Here is a 21,743-nt window from a genome sequence, read left to right on the forward strand (position 1 = left end):
GGCTAATGAACCGTTTAACTCTAAACGGTCTCTAAACGATGTGGGCTTACTAATTGACATGCAACCAAAATTTTAAGTTCAAACCATCACACCGTTGGGCATTCACTATACACCTCAACTCAAAATCAAATAAAACTTATCCCAACTAAAATAGTAGTAGAACACCGAATAAAAGCACATCTAACAAAGAAAGTAGAGGGAAAAATAATAACAGCACAACACTGAATAGAAACACTTCTAACAAATTAAGTAGAGGGTAATAAAAAAATAACAACACAATACTAAATAGAAGCACATCTAACAAAATAAGATCTAAAAACTAAAACTAAGCCTCATCTCACCTACGTTAAGTGTATCTAAATCTAACCAATAAATGTAAAAGACCAACAAAAAAACAAACAAAAAAAAGGAATTTTGGAGGGTAGGGGAGGGGAAGTTTATAAGTTAAAGGGTCGGGCTGGGTCGGGTTGCAACAGAGCGGTCTTGGTCGGGCCTGGAATCGGTCGGTTTGGTCGGACGCCCGACGGGCTAGGACCCCACACCGGGACCGCCCGATTACTAAACATGTCGGGCTTAAGCCCGACACGTTTAGTAATTGGGCCGGGCCGGGCCAGGCTTTAACCGGGGCGGGCTCGGTCGGGACTGGCGGGCTGGGCCTAGAATTGACACCCCTATCTCCCACACCCTTTCTTCCCAGTCTGTAAAAATTATTAGGGTTTTTTACAATTACCACCCCCAAATCTTTCATATCTACTATTATCCCCCAAAAAACTTTCAAACAACTGTTACCCTCCTCAGTTGCATACTAATGACAAAATGACCCCCACCGTTATAGACCCGTAATGGAGAGGGTTAGTAGTGATATTGTGCTATTGTCGTGAATTTTATATGACCAAAATACCCTTCGTTCAAACCCTTCCTCTTCACTTCCTCTCTTCACTTCACTTGCAGCAAACCGGAGGAACAAGAACATCGTCGGCTTCCTTCTGCGGCGAGCACCTCCTTGTTCCGTGACGACTTCTTTCTCTGGCGAACACCTCTTGCTCCGGTAGCGACCATCTATGCATATAAACTCTCACACTCATTCCTTTTTTTCTTCACTCTCTTGTTCTCTGCTTAAGTGGACAACTATTAACCTCACACTACTACTTATTCCATCATTGGAATTGACCCACCAGCAGCCAGGATCTGTTGCTCCAGCCTGAATAGAGATTCATGCTTGTTCTTCACAAGGAAGTACTCCTGTTTCACCTGTTGCAGACATCTGAGACACCCTTTTGAGTTCTGCATCTCACCAAAGTTACGAAACGCAATGCAGGCATTTTTAACCCTCTGTGCACCCATGTTGGAGCTGCTACCCTTCAGCTGGTGAACATGGGCATCCACCTTCTTGAAATCTACAATCTGCTGATCAAGAGCTTTGCCCAAATCGTTGAGAAGCCTCTCAGAATCTTCAAAGAAGAGAGAGACAACTTCGACAACGAAATCGGGGTTGCTTTCGTCTTGCAGTTGCTGAAGCTGAGTGAATTGAACATCCAAAAATCCCTCACGAAACAAGGATGCAGTGTAATCAGCAAACCGTCTTTGCATCTGATCCACATCCATGCGTGACTCCTCAATCCTCTCTCCCCTCTCCTCTTAGACTGCCTTGCTCTCACGGTCTCACCAAACTAAGCTACCCCTTTGAGTTTGCAAATCTTATATAAAAGAGGATGGAAATGAGAAAAGAAGGAAACAAAACCCCGATCTCACCATTGTTGGACTCACCGGACACCTTCGCCTCAACCATCTCATGCGAACTCAGAACCCTAATTTCCAAATGAACTCGAACCAAATGGGCATGTAAGACCCAACATACAGGAAGAAATCAAAGCCAACCATTGTGTGTTATATTTCTAAATGTAATGAAAACAAGACCAAATCAACAAATTAGAGAGAAAAGGTTGAACATTTCTCAATAAAGGTTTTCCCTCTTTCACTGGAAAACAGGATAAAGAATAGAAGAAAAGCAAACAAAGACGAACATATTAATACAAAATGACATCTAAAATTTGTAAGTAGAAAGTTTAAAGATAAAGGAACAATCCAAAATCGAATAGAGAAGTTAAAAAATGAACGAACTTGTTGAAAATGACCTCCAAAGTCTCGAAATTGGCAGGATTTTCTACATAGAATTTCAACTCTGCAGCACATTTCGCGGAGTTGAACCTCACAACCGGCGCCCTAGTCATCGCATCTCTAAGTAACACGCTGGTGGCACCACCAGATGCATAAATGGCCTTACAACCCCTGTTAGTACTAGCCACCAAGCAACCCTCCGTGGTGGCCATAGGCACCGTAAACTCCCTTTCGTCAAGCAACAGAGGGCATGCGACTCCCACAGGAATCTGAATATACCCAACGGGCATCTCATCTTTCAAACAACTTGAAAGTGAAGAGGAAGTGATGAAGAGGTGGTTGCCGGAGAAGGAAGCCGACGATGTTCTTGTTCCTCCGGTTGCTGCAAGTGATGAAGTGAAGAGAGGAAGTGAAGAGGAAGGGTTTGGACGAAGGGTATTTTGGTCATATAAAATTTGTGACAATAGTACAATATCACTACTAACCCCCTCCGTTATGGGTCTGTGTAACGATGGGGGTCATTTTGTCATTAGTATGCAACAGGAGAGGATAAGAGTTGTTTGAAAGATTTTGGGGGGATAATAGTAGATATGAAAAATTTGAGAGTGGTAATTGTAAAAAACCCAAATTATTAAGAAACACAGGTCTGCTTTGAACTGTGGATGTCTTGGCTAAGGATGCTAGAACCAATAGGTTCTCTACGGACTGCTCAGATACTATTGTACAAATATTAGCTAATTAGTAATATACTTTTATGCTTCTCCACCACAAAAAAAAAAAAACCCTAGAATTAGCAGAGAGAAACGGAAGTTGCAGACTTGCGCCACATTTGCACATCTCTCTGTGTGACGACTCATCTCAGTTTTCTGAGCAGTTCTTACCCCAAAAAAAAAAGGGTTTTTGGAGCAAAGATGAAGGTTATCGCTGCCTACTTGCTCGCTGTTCTGGGCGGAAACACCAGCCCTTCTGCAGATGATTTGAAGAACATTCTTGGATCAGGTATTTCAGTGTTATTGATTTTTCTCCTTTTTCGCTAGTGATTCAATTGTTTTGGGACTGTTACAATTCAAGTTATTATTGTCTAATTTTTCTTTGTTTCCGATTAATATTGTGAATGAAGTTATGAACTAGCACACAAGAAAAATCTATCGCATCTATTGATAATTAGGTTTTTTTTTTTTTTTTTCCTATTATATGTTTGTTAAATATTTTCTTTGTCAATCCCCCCCTCCCCCCAAAAAAATTCTGTCTTTTATGTTTTCTTCGTGTTTGGGATTTCATGGGTTTTGCTAGGCTTCATTTACCATTCATTCGGATTTCTTTGATATTTAGTGTCTCACCTAAGAAACGACGCAGATCCGTTAACCCCAAAGGTTTGGCAAGAAAGGGGAAGGGCTGGCTCTTTAGTACCAGAAGAGGCATTTTCATTAGCTAAACTCTGCCTTTGGTCTCTTAGTTGTTTATATGCAATCAACAGAGGCCTCTGTGGGCTAGAATGTTATGTCTGACAGTTTGTAATGAATTCAAATTTTATAGATGTAGTTTTATTAAAGAATTAAATCTGTTCTGCATTGGTCAGTTACTTTGATACTGATGAGTAGTCTATGAAGATTTTTGGCCTTTTTTTGAACATTTAAAAAAATCCTGATTTGGGAAGTTCAATGGTATCACACTGACTTGTTTAATTCTTCAACTTGTAAATTGGAAAACCACAATTCAGATTCCTTAATGAACCAAATGCTTGGGAATTGATTTTGTCATGTTTTTCATACTAAACAGCATTCATTAAGATTAATTTGACAATGGCAACCGTTATTTGGAATTTGCAGTTGGGGCTGATGCTGAAGATGATAGAATTGAGCTGCTGCTCTCTGAAGTTAAGGGTGAAGATATTACAGAGTTGATTGCATCTGGAAGGGAAAAGTTAGCTTCTGTGCCTTCTGGTGGTGGTGGTGCCATTGCAGTGGCTGCAAGTACTGGTGGCGGCGGAGGTGGTGGTGCAGCACCTGCTGCAGATGAGCCAAAGAAAGAAGAGAAGGTGGAAGAGAAAGAGGAGTCAGATGATGTAATATTTTCTTACCTTAAATCTATTCTGAATTAGAATAATTCAATTTCACTACCCCTACTACCCAGAGCTTGCCTAATTTGGCAGTATCAAGTGTCTATTCAGTGCAACTCATTGAACTGACCTTCAATACTAAATGATCACCAGGATATATTTGCTTATTTCCTCACATTTGTTTATGGCCAAATGTTCTCAGTGCCGGGCGCAGGCTGCACGCAGACACATGGGGGTGGGCAAAATGATTACCCTGTTCCCTGCCCCCTCCCTCCCCCAACCCCTTGAATGGCAGGAATACCCAGCCCATGTGTCTGAGTGCAGGCTGCACTGCGGCACAGAGAACATAACCCCTTTGTTTATATATTACCACATTATTTTATTAGGTTTAAAACCCCGTTCTGCTAGAGAACACACCTACATCTGGTAACTTTCTTCTTCATGTTAGTTTGTGAATCAAATGATAACAGGGATACGTTTGCGTATTCCCTCACATTTATTTTTATAATACAACATTACTTTGTTAGATTTAAAACCTATTCTGCTAGAGAACAAATCTACCTCTGTTAAACTTTCTTCTTCATTTTAGTTTGTGAATCAGGTTATTGCTTTTAGATTGTCATCTTCCATTGATGTTGTCTTCTTTCTGTTTAACTTGTTACAGGACATGGGCTTTAGTCTTTTCGACTAAGGGATTCTGATTCTGGTCCTTGAGCACGAAGCCATTTCTTCCCATTTTCTAGTGAAGTTTTGGTCAGTGGAGGGTTAATTTATGAGAATTTTGGAGGGTATTTGTTCTTTTCCTGTTAGGTAGAAAGATATGATTGGGAGAAAATGTTGTTCGATGTATTCATTAGGTTGATTTCCTTAACTTGAATTCCTATGTTTCTTTAAATGAAAATCCATAAAATTGTTTTTTAGATCTCTTATTTTTTACACTAGTAAATCCATGAAATTGTTGGGCTGATTGGCTGATACAGTCGATCATATCCAAAAAACTAACAAAATTGTTCTGGTGGTATTTCGATTACAGGAATTGTTTGGTTTTCAAAATCCAACTTCCCTTTACAGAAAATCGATCTGCTTGGGCTAGGCAGGGAGTTTCTCTCTTTGAGGTTGAGTCATTTGAGTGTTATGAAGAGGAATTTTATCCTCTCTAGTGTAGTACACTGGTCATCCTCTCAAGTGCAGTGCACTGACCAGTGCACTACACTTGAGATTCCAACTGTCTACCCAACACTTGAAAAGATAAAAAGATGCCACTGATCCATTTCTTACATCTTCTATTTTTGTCAATTTCCCCCTTAGATTGTCGACACATGGCATATTTAAATCTTATGGTTAGATTTGAGTTATGGCTTTCACCCACCCAACCCTAATCTAACTTGAGTTACCCACACACACTCTCTCTCTCTCTCTCTCTCTCTCAACTGTCGGAGACGACGACAACAAGCGTCGGTGGAAACTTTGTATAATGGACTTTTGAAGAAGGCAACCTGTCGAATTCCTTTGTTGTTCAAAACCCACTTAAAACACCGCCCACCCCTTGTAACACCACTTGGTTCAAAGGATTAATGTTCCAGTAAATGAAACCTAGGCTTCTGAACTTAATTTTCAGGAAAGCAAATAAAACCTTCTCTTCAATCTTTTTTGTTTAAAAACTTCTTGACTTTTAAATGAACTCAATAAAATTGCGTAAAGCATCCCAATAATTGGAAGCTCCAAGAAATCCGGAGGGACTTGCATCTCTGTAAAGATTCAGAACTAGTAATTTAGATCCAAAGTCTATTTCAAGTATTGGTAACAGAATTAGTACCAAAAGGAGGATGAAGGAATCCTTGATCGAAAGAAGAAAGAGGGAAAAAAGGGAGGGTTCTATCGAATTTTAGTTGTGACCCTAGCAGTTGAGGTACATAACTTTTCTGAGTGACTCCTCCGATTGCTTCAATTTCTCATCCCCAACCTTCTTAGCCGTTTTTGGAATCAGGAGCTTTTTTATATATTTTTCTTGGGGGGGGGGAATAGGGAGGGGGAAAGTAACAGTTAAGAAACTCGAACTCGAGACCTCCTAGTGAGCATGGGCATGAAGCGCACCAAAGCTCACCAACTGCACTACGCAGTTGTTTTTCTTGTTAACCGTTTTAGCCATTCGGAGTCCTCTCCTACTAATCCTACTCTAGCAGTAGATTAAGAAATTTTTTCTACTCTTAATTAATTTAAGCTTAGTTTTTTTGTTGGTAAATAGTTCAAGCTTAGTTTACTCAATTATTTAATGCTTTGTATGTGCTAGATTAAGTTAGTTATTATATGGGTTAGCTAGATTAGCATGTTAATTAGTTAGATTGTTTTGTAATCAATATTTTATCAATTACTTAAGGATTTAGGGTTGTACGAACCCTAACCCATCTCTCCTCCCCTAAACTCATCTTCTACTAGAGATTGCCAAAACCACCACCACAGCTCAGCAACCCCTACTCCTCCCGGTGAGCCCCGGTCATGGCTCCTCTTTCCTTTCTCTTCTTCTCAATTTCCTTTCCCCATCTCGTTCAAACCTTGATGAAGCTTCTCACTTCACCAAGCTCTAAGCAACACTGATCCCTGAGATATATAGTGGATTCTGTTGGTGCTCTTGGCAGTATTGTCATTGTTGGCAACAAAGGATTTGGCAATGATGTGGTTGTGAAGATAGTATTCAGTTGGTCAGCAAGGTGTATCACCACCATAGGCGTGGGGGTTCGGAGGCAGAGCCCTCGATGGTCTCATGGGGGTTCGGGGGTGGCAGGCCCTGAGGCGAATTTTTGGGCTTGCGTTTTCTTACTTCTTTCTTATTGGTCCTAAGGGTATCTATTGGAATAATATATATATATTCACTTGGGAGGACTGAAAACGCATCTCTAGAGCCCTAGAGAAGAAGGAAATCGAGGAGAAGTCGTCTTCTACCATTCTGGTGTGGTTCGAGAGCAGAGGCGCGAAGGAAATGGACTGAAAACATCAGTTTGGTTGTTGGCGATGGATTCGAGTGCTTGATTCGTTCTATTGAAGATCTCATAGCATTCATTCGGAGTTGGGAGTTTGCCTTTGAGAAGAGTGGGTTTGCAGTCTTGGTAGATCTGGCCACATTCTGGTGGTGCAAGGTGAGGCTGTAAGTGACTGTGTTGTTTGCAGAAAACGTCAAAAATTAAGGGAGCTAATTCTTCCCCCCCTTCTCAGTTCGATCCAGTATTCACAATTGGTATTAGAGCTCGGTTCCCTAGGATTGAAGTTTAGCAGCTTCGGGGTTATCTGCGGTTAACTGAGAGATGGCATCCAGTAAGAGTAGCGGTATGGCAACCAAAATATCTTACTTTGATGGTACAAATTTTAAACTTTGGAAGACCAAAATAGAAATCTATCTCAAGCCATTGGGATATGGAGTATGGATTTCAGTAAAGAATGGTTACACACCTTCAGAGACAGACTTGACCGATGATAGGGAAGTGAAGAAATTGGAGAATGAAGCTAAGGCAATTAATGCCCTATTGGGTTCCATAGCCAGCACTGAAGCAACTAGTGTCTAGTTGCACTACAACTAAAGAAATCTAGGATAAACTTGTTAGTTTCCATGAAGGTGATGAGAAGATCAAGGAAGTGAAGCTATAGCATTACAGAACAGTGTTTGAAAATCTGAAGATGACAGAAGATGAATCTATCGAGTAGTTCGTGGGTTGTGTCAGTGAGACAGTTAATTCTATGCGAGGTATGGGTGAAGAACTGAAGGATTCTGTTGCTATTAAAAAGATTTTGAGATCTTTACCAAGACTTTACAATGCCAAGGTCTCTGCAATTGAAGAGTCAAAGGATTTGAACAAGCTGAGCCTAGATGAGCTACATGGGACTCTAACTGCCTATGAGATGAGAATGGTTGATCCTGCAATCAAAGAGAAGGAAACAGCCTTCAAGGCTATGAGAAAGATGAAGATTGATGAAGACAATATTGAAGAAGAAGATTCTGATGATGAACTGATTGCCTATCTTGCCAGAAGACTCAAAAAGGACAATAACAAATTCAAAGGAAAGTTGCCTCTAAGATGCTTCGACTGTGGTCAGCCAGGACACTTTGCCTCCAAGTGTCCAAAGAAGAATCAAGATTCTGACTCTGATGATGAAGATGCAGGGGAAAGCAAATACAAGAAAGGGAAGAAGAAATTTGTTCCCAAAAAGAATAACTACAAGAAAAAGGGCTTGATTTCAAAGAAGAAAGCCTCCTCTGATGAATCATCTGAAGAAGATCAATCAAATACTAAATATTCTGAAACCTTGTTTGTGGCCTTCAAGGAGAAAAACAGTAAAGGAAATGATGGTGAAGTGGATATAACAGAGGAGCAGTTTGATTTAGAAGCCAAGCTATTTGGAGCTCTATCTAATCTGAAAGTTGCTCTACAAAAGTGCAATTCTCTACACAACCAGTTAAAAGAGAAGGAGAAAATTGTAGAGGAACTGAAGGCCACAATGGAGGAACTGAAAGATTTCAATAACATCAGCCTTAATCTTGAGACAAAGACAAAGAATGTGAGGAACTGTTAAAAAGGGTACAGTCTTTGCAAAGTGAGCTTGATGAACTCAAGAATAACAAAGAGTCCAGTAGCAATGAGCCTATATCCATATTGACATCTTAAGTGAAAGAACCAAAATCAATCATTACAAGCACAAAGGATACAATTACAGACAAAGAAGATGCACAAACTGAGGGGGAGTTTGAAAAGACCTTTACAACAAATGTAACTCAAAGGTTCAAACCTCATTTCTTAGGCTACTATGAGATCTGTGGTGCTTATGGGCACAGGACAAGGAATTGTCAATTTAATGAAGCTGAAAAAGGCAAGGCCAAGGTGGATGAACCAGAATCATCATCTGGGAAGCAAATCCAGACTAAAAAACAGCAGAAGTCCAAGAACAACAAGGGTATAAAAAGAGAGTTGGCAATGAAGGCTTTAAATCTGTTGGCTACAATATGTCAAGGAGCTATTGGAAGAAACAAAGGTTTTATGGATATTGCTATGGGTGCAATGCTTATGGCCATAGGATTGTAGAATGTAAGAAGAGGACCAAGTCTACTAATACAGTTACTTTCAATAGGTTTGCTTCATTGGCTGAAGAAGAGGAAGTTGTGTGCTACAGGTGTCAAAGGACAGGTCATATAGCTGTGGGGTGTAGGGCTGTCCTACCATCACAAAGACAAACTGAAAGAGGACAAAAACAAAATGCTCAAGCAGAGTCAAAGCAAAGAAAAGCAAGAGAGCCTATCATTGTTGTTGAAAAAGCCGTGTGGGTAGAGAAGAAAAAGGAGAGCAGTGCTGAAGGTGACAAGGCACTTGTAGTGCAGGCTGCTTTCAAAGCTAATGCGAAGACCAAGCCATGGATCTTAGATAGTGGATGTAGCAACCACATGTCTGGAGACAAAGGCAGATTTCTAAAACTGAAATCTATTGATGGTGGCAATGTGAGGTTTGGAAATAATGGAGGAGCGAAGATTGAAGGCAAAGGCACAGTTAAGTTGAACAGTGGAAAGATTGAGTGACATGATGTTTGGTATGTGAATGGGCCAAAACACAATCTACTTTCAGTAAACCAAATATGTGAAAAGGGAAACGAAGTGGTCTTCTCCAAAGATGGTTGTGTTATTAGAACGGTCAACAATGGAAAAACAGTGGCTAGAGGCACTAGAACAGCTGGAAATTTGTATACTCTATCAGAAGAAAGTGAACCCAGCTGCTCGATGAGTCAAGCAGATGAGAGTTGGTTATGGCACAAGAAGATGGGTCATATAAATTTCAGAAATCTTGCCAAAATCAGCAAGAAGAAGGCGGTAAGAAATCTTCTCAAGATCACTGTCCCCAATGATCATGTATGTGGCTCATGTCAGAAAGGAATGCAAACCAGAGCCTCTTACAAAGCAAAGGAGCACAATAGTAGAGAGCTACTTGATTTGGTGCATATAGATCTTTGTGGGCCCATGAGAAATGAATCTACTGGTGGAGAAAGGTACTTCATTTTGTTTATTGATGATTTCTCAAGAATGACATGTGTTATGTTTTTGAAAGACAAGACAGAGGCATTAGAATGTTTTAAAATTTACAAGGAAAGGGTTGAGAACCAGACAGGAAGAAGGATAAAGTGTCTCCGATCTGACCAAGGCAAAGAATTCACTTGCAATCTCTTTGCTAGATTTTGCAATGATCATGGAATTCAGATGCAGCATAGTGCAGCCAGGACTCCACATCAGAATGGAGTAGTTGAGAGGAAGAACCGGACCGTCCAAGAAATGGCAAGAACCATGCTTAGTGAGCACAATGTGTCTAAGAAATTTTGGAAGGAGGCTGTATAGGCAGCAGTACATATTCAAAACATGTGCATGTTGAATCCGAATGAGTCCATGACCCCATATGAGCTCCGGTTTGAAAGAAAGGCTACAATCAAATATTTGAGAGTATTTGGTTCAAAATGCTGCATCAAGCAAAAGGATGAAAACTTGGGTAACCTTGATGAAAGGTCAGATGAGGGAATATTCTGGGGTATTCCACTAAAAGCAAAGCTTATAGGTGCTTCAACAAGAGATTGGGTAAAGTGGTGGAGAGCTCAGATGTTAAAGTTGATGAACAACTTCCCACAGTGAAAAACTCAAATTCTAATGGCCAGTACTATGAGGACTTTGATGATGATGATGATGAGATTGTTGATGTGGAGCAACTGTCAGAGAAGAACACCGAAGTTGATGAGGTTGTAACAGAGGTTAAAAAGGATGGTAGACCTAGGGATACTCATATATAGAAGATTCATCCACCTCAACAAATAATTGGAGACCCAAATGTTGACATTCAAACAAGGACAGCAAGGAAACCAAAACAAGTGTTCTCTTTACTATCTAAGGTAGAGCCAAAGACAGTTGCAGAAGCAATTACAGATGATAATTAGGTTCAATCCATGAATGAAGAGTTGGATCAAATTGAAAAGAATGAGGCTGGGAGTTGGTACCAAAGCCAGTGAACAAGAATGTAATAGGCACCAAATGGGTGTTCAAAAACAAGTTGAATCAACACGGTCAGGTGGTAAGGAACAAGGCTAGATTAGTGTGCAAAGGGTACTCTTAGGTTGAAGGGATTGATTTTGAAGAGACCTTCACTCCAGTTGCTCGGTTGGAATCCATTCATATGTTTCTGGCATTGGCAGTGTATAGAGGTTTTAAAGTATACCAGATGGATGTGAAGTTTGCATTCCTTAATGGGTATCTTGAGGAAGAGGTGTATATAGAGCAGCCTGATGGTTTTCAATTGGGAGAGGATCCAGATCTTTTATGTCGACTAAAGAATGCATTATATGGCTTGAAACAGACACCTAGAGCTTGGTATTCCAGGCTGGACAGCTATTTGTGTTAGTTGGATCTACAGAAGGGTATAGTGGATGACAATCTTTATGTGACTATAGAAGGTAATAGTCAGTTGATAGTTGTTGTCTATGTGGACGACATTATATTTGGAGGTAACTTTGAAGATGTATGTAAGAGCTTCGCAGAGAAGATGAAGTCAGAGTTTGAGATGTTTATGCTTGGTGAGCTGACTTACTTTCTTGGCTTGCATGTGTATCAGAGGCAGAATGGTATTTTTATTTCCCAATCCAGATACACAAAGGAGTTGTTGAAAAAAATTGGAATGAATGATAGCAAACCAGTTGGAACACCATGGCAGTTGGATGTAAACTGAGCAAGTTGGATGAGTCTTTAGGAGTTGACTAGACTATGTATCAGTCAATGGTAGGAGGGTTACTCTATCTTATAGGATCCAAGCTAGATATTCTACAGGTAGTGTGTTTAGTTGCTTGATTTCAGGCTGACCCAAAGGAAGCTCATTTGATGGTTGTAAAAAGGATCTTGAGATATTTGTAGGGCACGGTTGCCTATGGACTTTGGTACCCAAAGTCTAATAGTTTCACATTAACATCATTTTCAGATGTTGATTGGGCAAGATCCATTGATGACAGGAAGAGCACAAGTGGTGGTGCTTTCTATCTTGGTTCAAGCTTGGTTGCATGGCATAGTAAGAAGCAAGACTCAGTGTCCTTGTCCACTGCAGAGGCTGAATATATTGCAGCGGCAGCATGTTGTACACAAGTGCTATGGATGAAAAGACAAGTGGCTGATTTCAGAGTTGTGATAGATGCGCCAGTCTCTATAATGTGTGACAATGTGAGTGCTATTAACATCTCCAAGAACCCAGGTCAACACTCCAGAATGAAGCATATTGACATCCGTTATCATTTTTTGAAGGACAAAGTGACTGAGCAAGCCATTCAGTTAGAGTTTGTGCCCCAAGTTGCTGACATCTTTACGAAGGCTCTTCCCAAAGAGGCATTTGAGAAGTTGAGAGAGAAGCTGGGTGTTGTTATGCCTAGCAATTTGTATCAGACCTTTGTATAGGGGGAGTGGCGGTTCTTCTTTGGCATCTCAGCCAGGGGGAGCGTGTTTTAGGTGGCTGTCCCTTTGTACTTGTTGTCAAAGGGGGAGAAGAGAGGTGTGGTGTCGGTGTGTTCATTGTGTTGCCAACAATTCCAAAGGGGGAGTTGTTGGTGCTCTTGGTACTGTTGTCATTATTGGCAATGGAGTGGTGGTGAAAACAGTATTCAATTGGTCAGCAGGGTGTATCCTTGTCGTAGGCGCGGGGGTTTGGGGGCGGCAACCCCGAGGTGAATTTTTTGGCTTGCATTTTCTTACTTCTTTCTTATTGGTCCGAAGGGTATCTATTGGAATAATATATATATTCACTTGGGAGGACCGAAAACACATCTCTGGAGCCCTGGAGAAGAAGGAAATCAAGGAGAAGTCGTCTTCTACCATTCCGGCGTGGTTCGAGAGCAGAGGCGCGAAGGAAATCGACTGAAAACATCGGTTTGGTTGTTAGCGATGGATTCGAGTGCTTGATTCGCTCTCTTGAAGATCTCATAATATTCGTTCGGAGTTGGGAGTTTGCCTTTGAGAAGAGTGGGTTTACAGTCTTGGTAGACCTGACTACATTTTGGTGGTGCGAGGTGAGATTGTAAGCGACTGTGTTGTTTACAGAAAACGTCAAAAATTAAGGGAACTAATTCACCCCCCCAGTTCGATCCAATATTCACAGATTCTCTCTTTGATTCGCGACCAAAACTCCGACGAGCTTCTTAATATTGTTTTTGGTTTGATTATTGAGTGAATTGCTGCTGTCAAATCTGATTTGGCATTGGGTTTGATCACATGGGGGTATCGAGATCCAGTCTCTGATCAATGTTCATTAATTTACTTGGATGTCGTCCTTTGCGTTTGGTATTCAAGATCTTGTCAATGTTCTTTCGAGTCGATTTACATATAGGATTGAATAATTTAGGCTGTTACAGATCTGGCTCTTCTCCAATCGTGGCGGGAGCTGGAGGGTCCAGCGCTCGAAAACCCCCCAAAAAATAGGTGTTGACCAGCCCACCCCTACGTACCCTTGCCTCTTTGGTTGCATTCCATTTGCCTTATCCGTAGCGAGTCATAGTTTCTTCCTCCAAAGAATATATTTCTGGGTCCTAGACCCTTTTTAGGTGGCAACGCCTTTTCCTTTTTTTTTTTTTTTTGACATATTCATGTGTAGTGTATGCTCTCTCTCCTGATTCGAGATATTGAGCATTTCAGTACCTGTCATTCGCACACGTGCGTCCTTGCATCCCTACTCTCCCTGTTACGCTCATACGTCTTAGAACGATTTCGTCAGAGGTCCTTTGTACCTACACACATGCCTAGAAGCTGCTACTGAACTGAAATGACCATTACTACAAAAGACTATACAATGTAACTCTCAACTAATGCTATCGACTGTCACTATTGACTGTATCCAAATGATTGTCAACTGTAACCGAAGACAAATGTGTTGTACTCACTGCTGCTGTATTGTATGTATTGCCATATCTATCAAAGCACTGTTGACTGAATTGCACCAAGATGCACTATGTCACATGCACGGTGTTGACAACAATGACATTCAACACACAAACACTATCATCTGCATTGTGTGTTCAACAATAAGGTAGTCTGGGCATTCTTTATTGTCTATCAAAAATGGTTTGCCTTTGCTAGATTTGGTTCAAGTATGACAAGTGACGAGGTTGAGGCTGAAGCCAGGGGTCTTGCTCAAGGGATTACATTAGCCGTAAAGTTGTGGTATAAATAAAAAACTGTTTACCTTTGTCGGAATTGGTTTTGGTATGGCAGGTGACAAGGTTGAGGCCAAAGTCGAAGCCGAACTCAGAGGTCTTTTGCTGAAGGGATTGTAATAGCCATAAAGTTGGGACACAAACAAGTAGAGGCTTAGTCAAACTTAAAGAGGTCAATCTCATTAATTCAAAAAATCTAACAAGGTGGTATGGTCATAGGGATCCGACTCCTCTACTTCCAAGGCGAGCAGTACTTCCGTGCGCCCAACTTTGCCCAGCATACAAGGCGGGAAGAAAGTACCGCCTTACCCTCGCTCGGGCAGGGCGCTCGGGTAGGGGCAAGGCGGTACTTTCCGCCGCCTTGTATGTGGGGCAAAGTTGGGCGCATGGAAGTACAGCCCACCTTGGAAGTAGAGAAGTCTCTTCCTTAGAATTATGCATGATATTTAGATGGGTTGTAATAACTTTGTGCAATTTTATCAATTCAGATCTTCTACGGCACTCTGCCCATAGCAGCCTAAGCGGCGCAAATTGAGCTGCACGTGCAATGATCACCTTACTCCTTTCCAAACGCCTTGTCTGAGTGGCCCAGTCTGCGCAGCATAGGCCGCTACGGGCAGCACACCGTAGAAGATCTGGATCCCAATTTTATTTTAATCTATGTGACAATGATGTGGTAGGGCTTGCTTGTATCTTAGCAAAACAAGTAAAGACAATCGATGGAACTTTGAGGTAGATGAGAATGTGGGGACATGTATTTTTTTATTTATTTGTAATCAGTACTTTATTATTCTTTTTAAAATAATAATATTATCGAAAAAAATTAAAAATAAAAATGATAAAATATCACCACAACGAGAACATTAAGCGTGCAAATAGATGTTATTAGTCCAAGGCAGATGGGTCTTAGTGTGGCCAAACCAAAACCTTATTATATTAATCAGTTGGTTGGTCTAGGTCTATAATTGATATTTGGTCAATCGGGCTATATTGGGTATAAAGATCAATTAATTGACCAGTTAAGTCATTTATGGCCTATAATCTAGTGTGGGATAGATAAAGGATCGAGTTTTCTTTCACCCTTGAAAAAGGAGAATCACATTACAATATGCATCTATACCCTATGATTTAACCATGACCGGAGTATTTGTGATCAAGAATATTAGGGTATGAGAGTTAATGATGAACCCAAAGTGCAATCATAGGATTACATCGTTACTGGAGAAGTTCCTTTCATATGGGTAAGGAGAACTTTTGCTATAGATTAATTTCTTTTTTGGGAAAAGTTTTCCTTTTCCGTAGGGTGAAGGAATCATAAAACCATCAATTACTGTCAAAATATACCCCAATTTATGAATGATCTAATGTCCCCCATTGTTCTTTTTTACCTTATGGACACCATCCGAAGGCCTTGGTCAAGGGAAATCTCCTGACCATAGCTTAAGGATTCGAAATTGATCAAGTTTGCACATTCAATCCTTATTAGTAAGTCCATTGGTCTAGTTGCTTGGATCAAAACCGACCTATTAATTAATCAAACCTCATTCTTCAATCTGAACCTAATCAGTCAGTTTCCTTTGGGATGGTTGACTTGGGTCAAGGCTTGGTGAGACGTCGTGAAATCACCCTCCACTTGGGAACTGACACGTGGATGGACTAAGCTGACCCTGAGGGCTGAGCCGAGCCAAATGATGCAGTCCCTAACTGGAAAGGCAACCGAACCTGATCACCACCTCGGCCGAGCACCAAGCTAGCCGACCACCGAGCCACACCGACCCTGAACGGCTTGCTGCACAGACTAGCTCCCTCCAGGGCGAGCCCCGAGCCGAGCACCAAGAGGGTCCGAGGACAGCCCAGCTGGACACGACACTTGGGACACCACGCACTCGCCACCCTAGCCGAGCACGGTGTGATCGAGCCATAATCCCAACGCAATACAGAATTATGCTCCAATAAGGACTCTTACCTCATTAAGAGTCCAACTCCGAAAATAACTCTCCACTCCGCTCCACGTGGAAGAGCCCTACCAACAGAGGACTCTTACCATACTAGGACTCCTCCAACCGCCTCATCTCATCCTATAAATACTAAGGTATGGAGCTCAAACGCTCATCTCACTTTTCATTAAGCTGTTACGTTATTGCATTGGAGACCTGACTTGAGCATCAGAGAATCCTTGGCCGGAGCCACACCGGCTCTCTTACGCTCACTCGATTTTTGCAGGCTGCGAACCAGACAACGGAGGTTTTCACACAGAACAAATTTGGCGCCATCTGTGGGAACGACATCAGCTAACCACCGTCGTTTCTGCCAATCGAGAGAACAAGGACAATGGTCATGCAAACAAGATTGAGACAACACGACTCTGCCTCCCGTGGGGATGACCAGCAGCTCGATAGGCAAGCGAGGCACTCTCTACCGCCCCCTGAAATGTCACAGCAGGGAGCGGCAGGAAGACCCCCACCAGGGGGATGAACTCAGCGCAGCGCGGGCATCACTGCCAACCCGATTCCACCGTCGGAGGGTGGAAATGGGGGAAGTGTACTAGACACGATGGTAGAAGGGAGGCCCCAGGCAGAGCCTAACCCGAATGGGTTGAACCTCCCGCCGCCGCCACCCTTGCTAAAAAATTTGGATCCGAAGGTCCCGACGAATAATCGACAAGTTATGGAGCTTCAGCTACAAGTGCTCCACACTAATGAGATGCTGCGTACGTTCATAGGTCAGATGGCCCAGGCGGGGTTGTTGGGCCAACCCCCAACTGTGCCCCCTTTGGCACCAGCACACGTCGAAGGAAACCTGCAACAAAATCTTGGTTATCACAGAGCCGAGCCAAGCAGCGTCGTCTCATCCACCTGGTTAGAAAACTCCACCCCTGCTTTCCAATAGGAGTGCTCGGCGGGACGAGCTGGAGCATCGTCAGAGCCCTAGGGCAGGGCAAGAGATTGAGCCGATAGCTTCGATCACTAGAAGATCAATATTTTTTGGCCAACTCGGGGAAGACGGGCAGCCGAGGGGACGCCGAGAACATCGGGAGGATCCCAACTGGAGGCGTGCCATGAGGGATGGAGAGAGAACCCGCCACAAGCCTCGACGTTGAAGCCCGCCTCGTCGAGAAGAAGACCAAAGGAGCCCCCGTGGGTCCAATGCCCAACTAAAGAGGAGAGCAAGGAGGAGTGAGGCTGACCGAGCCGAATAGAATAGCCAACCCTGACGGGACGATCGCACAAGCAGAGCCGAAGGGCAAAATGGCTGACCTCGACCAAATGAGCAGGGTAACTTGCACCAGCCTGACGAGCCGAACGGCCGAGCACCTAAAATAGAAGTAGAGAGGAGGCTGCGAGAGTTGGCCAAGCAGGTTAAGGGATTAAAGAAATAGGCGACCCCAGACGCCTACTCACTGGTCATGCAACACCCCTATCCTCCTGAGATCATGACTGTGCCATTGCCGGCCAGGTTGAAGCCATCCTCCTTCGACCGATATGAGGAACCACTGACCCTACAGATCACATCTGTCACGCCCCTATCCCGAGCTTATGCCACAAGCATAGTCAAGAGGGTGATTGGGATGCACACGTCACCCCAATACCTACCAAGATGAACGACACAGTGTCCTAGTGCATAATTATCACCCAAGGGCCCACCCAATAAATATATTGACTAAAAAGGAATATAATTCCAATATTTGTTAGTCATAATGAGCGAAAGCATTAATTACATAAGCAGTTAAAGTATGTTCAGCCATCTAAGTGATAATACAGTAGTAGTACTGACGCCAGCTGACTATGTCATAACTACTCAAAATTATAATAAGTTATTACAAAAAGAGTCTAAAAGAATCAAAAGTTAGGGAGGTGTCCCTGAAAGTGTAAGTGCCCATAAGCACAATCATCGCAGGGGCAACAGTCGCCGTGTTCCTCCGACATGTACTTGGGTTCCACTGTCCCAATACTATCGTAATCTGCAGACTATACATCCAGACCGGCCAAGTAACCATCACCTGCATTAAAGTCTAAAAAGTTGTGTATGCAGGGGGTTAGCTCCACTGAGCCAGTGAGGGAAAAGGGGAGTAAACATACATACAATCACACATAGTCCATGAGGCATGAAATGTTAAATTCATATTTTCCACCTAGCAAGCAATCTAAGTCATGACATATGCTACTGTGATAACTCGGAAGACAATGAGGGTCACTTATCCTATCGTCCCAGTGAAACCTCAATTATCACATGGGACCTGCGCTGGTAGAAGCCATCATGACCACCCAGTGGCAAACCCCGATAGCCATCACTACCCCTGTCTTGGGACTCTCCCACCTCCACAGACCACAGTTGCTCAGACTATCCAACACCTAAATCCCTGTTGGCAAGGGTCGTAGCATAGGGAACAATCATCTTAGCCGCAGATATACTATATGCAAGTTCTATCATCCCGAGAGGTATTTCAGGTGCATTGACGTCCCATTCCATCTAGTACCCGGGTACTAGCACGGCACGATGCATACAGACCAAGATGGCAAATAAATAAATATTGTATTTATAAAAGTCTCGGGGTTTCGGTACTAGTGTAATTAGCACCGTAACCTAATATCACAATATAAAACATCATACTCACATTTCATCAATTCATATCCGCAGGTTTCATATGCAAGATGCAAAATAGCAAAATGAATGTAAACACATAAATCAATATATTAATTTGGATAATGCATTCCTATAATTATATATATCAATCCCAAACATCACCCAAAGCCCACTCACCGATTGTTTGATTGTTGTTTGGCGAAGTTTGGTCAAGTGCACGTACTCCCGTATAGATTCCAAGGTCTGAGAATGCGTGAAAGCAGCATTAGGAACATATAGGAGGGTCCCAGAAAAGGTCCCAACAAAAAGATGTGATTTGGGCCAAGACAGTAGAAACGGATGAAGGAACGGAGCCAGACAGGTGAATCTGGTCGTGGATCCGCCCAGGTCGTGCCCTAAAAATATATGGAACGGACTCACGGGCGGATGCGGAACGTGAGTACGCTCGTAGATCCGTTCCAACCCTAAGACACACCCGAGAGCAACTTAAGGATTCTGGGTTTCGGGCGGATTCACTTAGGTGGGTCCGCTAGTAACTCCGCTCAGGAGAAGAGCCAAATTAGGCTGAACGGACTAACGAATGGATACACAACAGTGAGTCCGGTCGTTCGTCGACTGCCCTTCCTTTAAATAGCTACGAAGAGCATCACCTTCTGCTCTTCATTCATGGATCCAAAAGGGTATTGGGGTATGGGAAGTGAGCTTAGACCTTCGTTGGAGGTCCAAAACATGAGGCCCTACACAAAGATAAGGGGATTTGGGGATTTTAGGTCCATCCCCAAGATTCTTCCCAACCTAAGCTAGGTTTCCAATGACTGAATAGTATAGGGGTAAATCAAAGTCATGAATGCATTAAGGTGAAAGGGATTTAAGTCTAAAGGATCATTAACTAGGTATTGTTGAGCTCCCAAGGGAAAACCCAGCCTTAAAATCATTTCCAAGGGATCTCCAGACCTAGAAATGGAAGAGAGGAAGAGGTAGGTGAGGTCGTTTACCTCAAAGTTGAACCAATCGATATCTCCCACCTCCGTAGCCTCTCAATCCCTTCTTCTCCAAGCCTTCAATGCTCCCACTGCTCCAATGGTTTGGGTAGGTGAAAGGAGAAGTGCTTTGAGACATGAGAGTTAAGTCTTGGTTTTAAGACTAATCTCCCTCTTAAGGTCTGTTTGGTCTGAAGCCTAATGAGCCAAAACTCATTAAAAAGGCTTATTTAGCCAATGGGTCCACCCAATGGCAACCCTACAAACCAAGGAAAGATAAGGATGAGACCAACCTCGTCCAATAGACTAAACTAGAGTGCCCGAGGTACGGGGTGTAGGTCCCACACAAGGAAAATACACAAAACCCAAAGACAGCACGGGCAGACTAACGGACGGATGCAGTGCTGATGAGTCTGCTCGTGCGTCCGTTGCTGCTGTAAGGGCAGAAACACAAAGGAAATGGGTCGGGCTTTGGCCCACACTTCAAGGTCAACTAGAGTATGGTCCAGTATCTTTCACAAGGTTAAAATCTTACCCCTCGACCGTCACGATGTGTCCTTCATGATCCCGAATAGTTTCCCGATCGCGATACTAAGTTCATCGCCAAAGGAGGTATCTAACTGTGGGGACATGGGGAATGCCTTTCGGTACTCCTTACTTTATGAACTCATACTGGGAGGATGATCGACGAAATCACCATCGATAAATCTTCCCCACTACCGGTTAAGGAACCTCTCTTCCACAGGCAGGCCCATGATATGGTCAACGATCTTGTGGCTAGGTTTGACCACAAGTGAAAATAACTCGCCTACATACACCGCAGTAGAATCTACACGTCACACGAGAGAGAAAACATTATTAAATAATAAATCCGGGAGAGGGTGTAACATCCTCCCCACCTTATAAGAATTTCATCCTCGAAATTGTCGTACCTTGTAGGAATCCAAGGGAAGGGTATTTTGCTCGCATTTCCACCTCAGCTTCCCAGGAGGCTTCTTCTTCCGTGTGGTTGCACCACTTCACCTTCACATAATGAATAGGTCTATTGCGGAGGTTCACCACCTTACTGTCCAATATCTTCTCAGGCTGCTCTTTATAGGACATATTCGCTGCCAGTTCTGGTGGATCCTGAGACAGGATATGGCTAGGGTCATGTACATACTTCAGCAACATAGATATCTAAAACACATTGTGTACACCGTCGAGAGATGGTGGAAGTGCTAATCGATAAGCCACCGGTTCAACCTTTGCAAGAATCTCATAAGGCCCAATATATCTCGGGCTTAATTTACCCTTTTTGCTGAACCGCATCACACCTTTTATTACACCTGCGCTCAGATTTATTAGTTAATAATGTTTTCTCTCTCGTGTGACTAGTAGATTCTGCTGCCGTGTATGCTGGCGATTTATTTTCACTTGTGGTCAAACCTAGTCACAAGATCGTTGACCACATCATGAGCCTACCTGTGGAAGAGAGGTTCCTTAACCGGTAGTGGGGAAGATTTGTCGATGGTGATTTCGTCAACCATCATTCCAGTACGAGTCTGCAAAGTGAGGAGTACTGAAAGGCTTATCCCGTGTCCCCACAGTTAGATACCTCCTTTAGCGATGAGCTTAGTATTGCGATCGAGAAGCTATTCGGGATCACGAAGGACACGTCGTGATAGTTAAAGGGTAATATTTTAATCTTGTAAATGATACTGTTCCTTACTCTAGTCGACCTTAAAGTGTGGGCCAAAGCCCGACCTTTTTCCCTTATGTTTCTACCCTTATAGCAGCAATGGACACACGAGCGGACTCATCAG

General features: G+C 42.7%; 3 protein-coding genes across 4 annotated transcripts; 2 read left to right on the forward strand and 1 right to left on the reverse strand.

Moving 5' to 3' along the window:
* Positions 1 to 1,105: 1,105 nt before the first annotated feature.
* On the reverse strand, positions 1,106 to 16,987 carry LOC122671789 (histidine-containing phosphotransfer protein 1-like). 2 transcript variants are annotated; one of them, XM_043869225.1, is made up of 2 exons: positions 16,976 to 16,987; positions 1,106 to 1,675 (listed from the first exon to the last, which is right to left on the reverse strand). In XM_043869225.1, the coding sequence occupies exon 2, from the start codon at positions 1,603 to 1,605 to the stop codon at positions 1,150 to 1,152; it is 456 nt and encodes a 151-aa protein (XP_043725160.1). In that variant the 5' UTR covers positions 1,606 to 1,675; positions 16,976 to 16,987; the 3' UTR covers positions 1,106 to 1,149. The 2 variants fall into 2 exon arrangements, with proteins under 2 accessions (XP_043725160.1, XP_043725161.1); XM_043869226.1 differs by lacking the exon at positions 16,976 to 16,987 and adding an exon at positions 5,582 to 5,599 and having other exon boundaries at positions 1,106 to 1,625.
* Positions 3,016 to 4,991, forward strand: LOC122671790 (60S acidic ribosomal protein P2-1-like). The gene is made up of 3 exons (XM_043869227.1): positions 3,016 to 3,117; positions 3,948 to 4,183; positions 4,842 to 4,991. The coding sequence occupies exons 1-3, from the start codon at positions 3,030 to 3,032 to the stop codon at positions 4,866 to 4,868; spliced, it is 351 nt and encodes a 116-aa protein (XP_043725162.1). The 5' UTR covers positions 3,016 to 3,029; the 3' UTR covers positions 4,869 to 4,991.
* Positions 7,916 to 9,734, forward strand: LOC122672320. Its single transcript, XM_043869812.1, has 3 exons — positions 7,916 to 8,735; positions 8,834 to 9,155; positions 9,239 to 9,734. The coding sequence occupies exons 1-3, from the start codon at positions 7,916 to 7,918 to the stop codon at positions 9,732 to 9,734; spliced, it is 1,638 nt and encodes a 545-aa protein (XP_043725747.1).
* Positions 16,988 to 21,743: the final 4,756 nt, after the last annotated feature.

Source organism: Telopea speciosissima, chromosome 8 (assembly GCF_018873765.1).
Source record: "Telopea speciosissima isolate NSW1024214 ecotype Mountain lineage chromosome 8, Tspe_v1, whole genome shotgun sequence".
Taxonomy (NCBI): Eukaryota; Viridiplantae; Streptophyta; class Magnoliopsida; order Proteales; family Proteaceae; genus Telopea; species Telopea speciosissima.